The following is a 7,232-nucleotide window of genomic DNA, read 5'->3' as shown; positions in this document are numbered from 1 at the left end:
TTGAGTAATTACCGAGCTGAATTTTGAAATTTTGGGTATTATATGAAGGACTTATTCAACAAATTTAGTTTTAATTTGAAAAAATCTTTGGAGCTTACGTCTCACTAAAAAAACTCGCCTCAAACGCCCCCGAATTGTTGGGCGTACGTCTCTTGAGACTTTCGCCTCACACCATCGCCCCGGGACGTTTTTGGTGCACCTCGCCCCAAGCTCGCTCCGAAAATGTCTTTTAAAACATTGGGTGGGTAATAACAAATGGGCTAAATAAAATAGTCAAGGTGCGCACGTGATCCAACGTTATCAAAAAAGAAGATAAGATGCCAATTTGGTTCGACCTTGCTTAGTGCTTGAAAATTCAGTATCCTCTTACAATGTGAAAGCTAGTAAGTTTGCTTTGTGGAATACATAATCCACTCTTGTTTTGTTGATTCTAAAGAGAGCCATCTTGTTAGATGGCAGCTAATAAGAAAAAGGACCACTTAAAAATAATTAAAAAGGGTCCACCAGCTGATGGGTCCACAAAGAAAAGACCAATTCAATTTTGGTCATCTGCTTTCTTGTTAACAATTTCACGTCCTCGTCTAACCTTTTTTTTTTGGGGGGGGGGGGGGGAGGTGGGGGAGGGAATAACAGCCACTGCTTCTATTGAGTAGTAACTCTGAAAACAAGAATCTCGCATTTGGAAAAAGAGGTATGCACCAAAATCAGTGGCGGAGGCAAGGATTACAAAAATAAGGAAAAACAAATAAATAAATAAATAATAAACACGGGAAGAAGCTGTTGAACGAACTTTCCCGAAAATTAACCTTATATATATAATAATCATAAATTTTTTGTGAAGGGAATTCGGATGAATCTTCTTCTGCACCTTAACTCGCCCATGACCATAGTGGATGAGAAAATTCAACCTCTTTTCTTATTATATAAAAAAGGGTTAAAAACTTGAAGCTCCTTGCCCGTTTACACACACTATTCCAAGTGTAATAGCAACAATCAAGATGCAAAAGCTTCTATGATTTGTTACATTTAGCCGAGGCTGTACATATTCTTATCTACTACAGACTACAGCACCAAATCTTTTTATACAAGTACAAGTAAAATAGGAGGACAAAGCGTTCAGAACAAGATTAAACATGTGACAAAGCAACAAAAGAGGAAAAAACATATTCTGCCAAGTGATCTATCAGCCTGTAATAGTTGCCTTCTCAATCTTGGACTACTACTCGCGGCTACATTATAAGAGTTTGGATATGTATACAAAGTTGTAGATGAGTTCCCAAAAATCCTAGCATTAGCCACTTCTCCGATAATAGGGTGCAACATATTAGCTGTGGTGCCACCAGGGCTAAGAATAGGTGAGGCCATGTAACTTCCTTGATAAGGTTGATGCGTTTGAGACTGTTGTCGTCGTTGAAGTAACTGGGATTGATTTGAATCAGTGGTTGATATCAGCGTGTGATCGCCACATCTAGGAGTAGGAGGCCTTTGTGGAATGACAATACCAAGATTTGGAGCCTTTCCATCAGATGATTTTGTAGATTGGCCGCGCCCATAGAGTGGAATCAATGTTTTTTGTGAAACTTCAGATTTGCAAACAGGGCATTGTGGCTGTTGCTGATCTGAATTTTCTGAAGAATCAGTCTGGAAATGAATCCATTTGTAAATACAAGGCCAGCAGTAGAGGTGACCACATAAAGTTACCACAGGATCGTGCACGAGATCCAGGCATATGTTACACTCAAAACCACCAGAAACATTGTCTTCAACTTCATCGTTCATTGCCTTCCACTTTCCTAATGGAGTATCGTGTTTGCCAAAGGTAGTGTCGAGCTGTTCTAAGGCCATATCCTGTTTCTTGATGTAACAAAGTTGGCTTCTAATGTCTGTAAAAACAAATTCAAGGATCTCAGTACAAAAAACAAGACTTGAAATTCATGAACACTAAGAACTAGTACCAAAACAACTGCATATTAAATCTCAAGGTTGGTACCAAACAATTTAAAGGTGCAAGGACAAAATAAAAGGCCCTACGCAATACTAAACGTACTAGACATAATAATAAATTTCAAGACTCTAGGCCCTTTTATTTGTTCTAGTCTAGATTAAGATAAAGTGCATTGTCAATAAGATGTAGCACAAGTTGCGTACAATGATAAACTACCTATTGATTTAATCAAAAGCCATATCCATTAGCTATCATAAAATTCCAAATATCATAAGAGGAGAAAATCAGTTTCTCAAAGGACAACAATTTCATAAAAATATTTAGGAACTATGGAAATTATTGAAACTGCCTATATTTCTTCTTGAGTCGTTTGGTTTGGAAACAAGTTATCCCATGATTAATTATCTCGGCCGGGATTGTTATCCCGTCCTCCTATTGGATAAAAATAACACTAGTTATCCCGTAAATTAGTTATACCGCGATTTTATCCCAACCAAACATGGATAAACCCATTTCAAATTTAATCCTGAGATTAATTATTCATTATCCCTCGTACCGAACAAGCCCTAAGTATTTAATTTTGTTCTTGGGAAAAGAAATGAGAAGTTAAAAATGAAGAAATTTGCTAGCTGGAAAGAAGGTTGAAGAAAATAAAAGTCTGCACCAACAGCATTTAATATAAATCTAACTAGAGCTTTTAGAATATGTGTATCCTATCAACCATCCAACTAACAGGCCAATCCAAATTTAATAGGTAAAACAACCTTTGGGATAAGGCTTTATCAAAGACTGTACAAATCAAAGTACTGTATTTATTATGAAAATCATAAAAGGAGTTATAAAATCTATGTTATTGTCCACAGACTCTCCAAATATGGGTAGCTAAGGAACATCTTCGTGGCATAATCTGGTTCTAACAGGAAAAATTTAGTGATTCAACCTGATCTATGCTATGTGAAATGAAAACTATAAAAGCCAAAAAAAAAAAGGAAAAGAAAAACTATAAGCATCCTCTGATGTTTGAGTCTTTTATCTCAGATGACTAGTATCTGAATTTCTAGCATTTATAGCATTCATCAGCTTGCCAAAAGAAGGCCTAATCTGATTTTCCAATTTCTCATTCAAAATCTCAATACTAAGCACCTCTATGTTTATTAGTCCTACTAAGCCAAATTTACAATTCCACCTTATATTTCTATACAGAACTTTTATTATCTTCTAAGAAAGTTGACTTCACGTTCATCCAAATTCACAGTCAATGCCCATAAATCCCACCACCCACCCAAACAGAAAGGAGAAAAACTACAAAGTACAAACCTCATTAACAAGAACCACAAAAACATGATGTTTAACATACAAAGAACTAAAAACATAAAGATCTAAACTCTCAATAAGAAAAATCCAAACTTTGCCTCAAATCTTTTAAAATACAGAGGAGCTATACCCTTTCTAAACTAAATGAATAAAAACCTGAAGAAACAGATAGAGAGAGACCCAAAGAATGAAAAAAGATACATACCCAAATAGTATTTTTGTATCAAGAACGTTATCCAATAAGAAAGATATAGTCTTGTTTTGCCAACAGAGATAAAGGAAAAGGATTGAGTGTTTAGTAGGAGAAAGCTAAGAATCCTTTTTGTTTAAAAGCAAAGGAGAAACAGAGCTAAAAAAAGGGGAATTACAGATGAAGAGTAGATAGATATGAATATGATGAAGTGGTTGAAGCTTGGCGCTATATATATATACTGCTTTATAAAGACACGCCTATACATATAAAGAGGTCTGTATCTATAGGATAATTAGAGTGTATAAACTTACAAATAAATGTAATTATTATTAATTTGTCATTTGTTCTTCTGGATGATAAGTACACAATGGAAACGCAAAGTGGGGTCCTCGTCTTTGTCCCCTCTCCGACGTGGCACTTACGGGGGGTTGCGTACGCCGTTTGTGTGGCTCCGTTTTCTTTCTTTGGATTTGTTCTATTTCTCTCTGTAAGTGGCGTTTAGATTCATTTTGATTTAAGCTTTTGGGAAATCGGTTTTTGAAAACTAATATTACAGAAAGTTGTATGTGTTGGAATAATTTTTGGAAAAGTTTTTCGAGGAGTTCACGTAAAAAGAATTTCTGAAACAATGACATGAAGCTAGAATATAGAGCATATGTCAATCTTAATAGCATGTTAAATTGGTTGATCATTTCATTAGTATTAGATGTGCATATTATTATTTACCTAATTTTATCTTTAACGTGTTTGTTAGTCGTTGTGAACATTTATCTTTAGATTGTTTCACCTTTGTAATAAATTATTTTAATTGATTTTCCAAAGGAAAAATATTTTTTAAAATCCAAATAATTTTATTTTTTTTTGAGAATTTTATATAACTTCTCAAAAGGTAAAAGGCTTGTTTTTTTCTTTTACTGGTTGCCTTAGTAAAGTAATCTTTGAAGAGAAAGCTATGGCACAACTGCTCACCTATAAGTTGTGGGTTTGAAGAGTGAAACAAATGGAAAACATCGTATTATGTACGCCCTTTTTCCACCGTTTGAGCATTAGCAAGTGCAAATTATGTGAGGAAATGCCCTTTTCTAAACTAAAGGTTCTTTAAGTGTAAAACCTAACCGAACTCATAAATAAAATCGGTCATTAGAATAAAACACTTATGATAAACACTGAACTATTTGTATAAGAATAAGATCAACAACTGAGTCTTAAAGAGTTCAAAGTGTTTAAGGACTAAATAATTTTTGGGCAAAAGAGAAAAAAGCCATTTTTCCTTTTGCTACTTCCTCCTTTGCTGACTCCTTTGCTGACTCGGGAAGATAATTGATAAGTTGGTATTTTGCTAACTTATTCATACTTTTTTCTTGATGTTTAAGATTCTTAAAGTAAGATTTAATAGTTTTAACTAACTTAATGTGGTTGATTTCAGGTGTGTCAGCTTAAATGATATAGTTGATGAAATAGTGGATCAAAAAAGATGAAAAGAGATGGAATTTGGAGCATAAGATTGAAAAGTGAAGAACAATGTCTTCACGGAGGTTAATTGTGGAGCCAAAACTAGGGGTGCAAAAGTGCATGAAAAATGTTCTAAGTCGGAAAAATTTGGAGCAAAGTCTTCCCAACTCCACAATCTTGATCGCCTCCACGAACTACTCCACGATCTTAAAGGGCATCTGAAGCAAAGAATTGTGCACGATCTTAAAGTCCCATGCCAACCTGAGGACAGATGGGTTCAAGGGACGAGAAATACAGAATTATCTACAGCAGAACCGGCTAAAAAGACCGAGACAAACTCCATTGCAGTAGTTGAGGCACCAGCTATTTCTGAGGCTAGCCAATCTGAAGAGCTAGCCTCCGTTATACCTCCTACCAGTATTCCAGTTATAGGAACATGGCTCTTCTTCCACAGCTGAGGGGCCTGTGATCACCTCTTCAGGTACCACTGTCTTGCCTTTCAGGAACGTCAAATTAATCTGTGCCTGCTGTTCAGAAGACAATGTATGGCAAGCTCACCAAAATAGAGGAAAGATTGAGAGAACTATGCATGGCAAAAGTCAATCTTTACATCCACAGAACCAATGATGAAAATACTAGAGCAATTATTGAAAACTCAAGCTGAGCAAGTAGAAAGAGAGAAAGCAAGGGATGAGAACGAAAGAGAAAGAGATAAAAAAAAAAACTAGCTAAAATTGAAGAGACTATTGCTAGTATGGAGAAGAGGATACAAAAGCTTGAGAAGTCAACAGAGTCTGAGGATGTGAAAGATAAGCTTACACAGTTGTCTACTGATGTGAGGATACTTAGGAAGGCATGGGGTAATTCAACAGAGGAAGGTGAAGAGTTGGAAGATGAAGATGAGTCAGAGAAAGATCAAGAACAGGATGACCCAGCTGAAGAAGTCCCTGATGATCATAAGAGAGCAAGTGCAATTGCAATATACATGCACACAATGGGACAATCAATTTCAGAAACGGATAGAGACTTTCCAGATATACATGAGCCATCTGAGATTGAGATTGCTCCTCCACTTCAGATCACCACAGAGAATTTGACACAACATCTACGGGTTGAGGACGATATCTTGGAGTCAGTATCCGGGGCGTATCAACCAAATTAGTGGCTTCAACCAAACATTATTAAGAGGCCTTAAGCTTTTTTAAAGAAAAAAAAAAAATGATGGTCACATATGTACTTTTCTTTAAGGTAAATTTTTTAGTTTTAGGATGCAAAGTTGTTAATAAGTTTTTACAATCGATTCTCTTTATACATTTTTTTTTTAATTGACAATTTATCTAATTCATCTAATTTTACTTAAGGCATTGATTAAATCGCTCCTTTTTTGAGATTGTATTGAAGTTCAGTTTTTCAACTCTCATTTTTTGTGTGTTTTGAGTAACCCGATTTATATTTTTTTAATTGACACGTTTGAACTCTAATATTCGATAAAAAGTAATATACACCTATAAATAAAATTTATCAGAGGTAAACTTTAATTATAAGATAATAGTCGCTTGTTGCAATACTTGAAAACTTTAAGATAAAGAAAAGAAATGCACAATTTAATTTATTCAATAACCTTGCCCTTATTTTTGAGAGAATAGATAGCTTACGGAATGAAAAGAGGAAAGTACTCGGTACAAGTTTTATTACTTATGAGAAAGGAGGGAAAAAAAAGAATATTGCTATTATAATGAAAATGTCACCATCAATCACATGGCTAGATGATTTTCATTTATTTTTTAATAAAAATCTTATACTTTACTTTTTTATCATACAAGAGTCAATACTAATATTTTGTTAAGAAAAATTAACTGTAAAAACAACATTATTAATTAAATGTTCAGTTTAACTATTAAACAACATTATCAAAAGCTGGGGGGGGCCTAAAGCCTTTGCTTTAGTGGCTTGACCCTCTAGCCGGCCCTGGCAGCATCTCATCAGGAAAAGTCCACTCAAGCTTGAGTCTCGGGGAGTTCCCTCTCCTTTATACTCTGATTTTTAAGGATTAGGGACAATGCTCAATTTTTGTGTGTGGGGGTGGGAAATTTCTTGAGAAGTTTTTATTTTGGATTGTGAAAATAATGGTAGCTTGAAGTGATTTAGTTCTTATTTGAAGTACTTGTTACTTTGAATATATGGTGAATTTCAAATTGCTTTTTTGTTATCTCTTTTGCTTTAATTAAGTTTGCTTTTTAATTGCATAATAAGCCTCTAGAATAGGCCAAAAGTCTGCCTTTGGAATATTTAGCATAAAATGGCATTAAAGAACGTCATCGGTCGAGC

At 34.9% G+C, this 7,232-nt stretch overlaps 2 protein-coding genes across 3 annotated transcripts; one reads left to right on the top strand and one right to left on the bottom strand.

Annotated features, from left to right (window-relative positions):
- Positions 1 to 894: 894 nt before the first annotated feature.
- Positions 895 to 3,700, bottom strand: LOC107826152 (E3 ubiquitin-protein ligase RMA1H1). The gene is made up of 2 exons (XM_016653104.2): positions 3,465 to 3,700; positions 895 to 1,883 (listed from the first exon to the last, which is right to left on the bottom strand). Exon 2 carries the CDS (start codon positions 1,843 to 1,845, stop codon positions 1,117 to 1,119), a length of 729 nt encoding a protein of 242 aa, XP_016508590.2. The 5' UTR covers positions 1,846 to 1,883; positions 3,465 to 3,700; the 3' UTR covers positions 895 to 1,116.
- A 136-nt stretch (positions 3,701 to 3,836) lies between these two features.
- On the top strand, positions 3,837 to 6,222 carry LOC107826151 (uncharacterized). 2 transcript variants are annotated; one of them, XM_016653103.2, is made up of 2 exons: positions 3,837 to 4,779; positions 4,879 to 6,222. In XM_016653103.2, the coding sequence occupies exon 2, from the start codon at positions 5,659 to 5,661 to the stop codon at positions 6,064 to 6,066; it is 408 nt and encodes a 135-aa protein (XP_016508589.1). In that variant the 5' UTR covers positions 3,837 to 4,779; positions 4,879 to 5,658; the 3' UTR covers positions 6,067 to 6,222. The 2 variants fall into 2 exon arrangements, with proteins under 2 accessions (XP_016508589.1, XP_016508588.1); XM_016653102.2 differs by having other exon boundaries at positions 3,837 to 4,783.
- The last annotated feature ends 1,010 nt before the right edge of the window (positions 6,223 to 7,232 follow it).

This window comes from Nicotiana tabacum, chromosome 2 (assembly GCF_000715075.1).
Source record: "Nicotiana tabacum cultivar K326 chromosome 2, ASM71507v2, whole genome shotgun sequence".
NCBI lineage: Eukaryota > Viridiplantae > Streptophyta > Magnoliopsida > Solanales > Solanaceae > Nicotiana > Nicotiana tabacum.
The sequence above is the reverse complement of the archived record's forward strand: the minus strand, read 5'-3'. Positions and strand labels throughout refer to the sequence as shown.

Excerpts from the sequence above, each read along its gene's own strand:
- LOC107826152 (XM_016653104.2), bottom strand. The coding sequence starts at position 1,845 with ATGGCCTTAGAACAGCTCGACACTACCTTTGGCAAACACGATACTCCA.
- LOC107826151 (XM_016653103.2), top strand. The coding sequence starts at position 5,659 with ATGGAGAAGAGGATACAAAAGCTTGAGAAGTCAACAGAGTCTGAGGAT.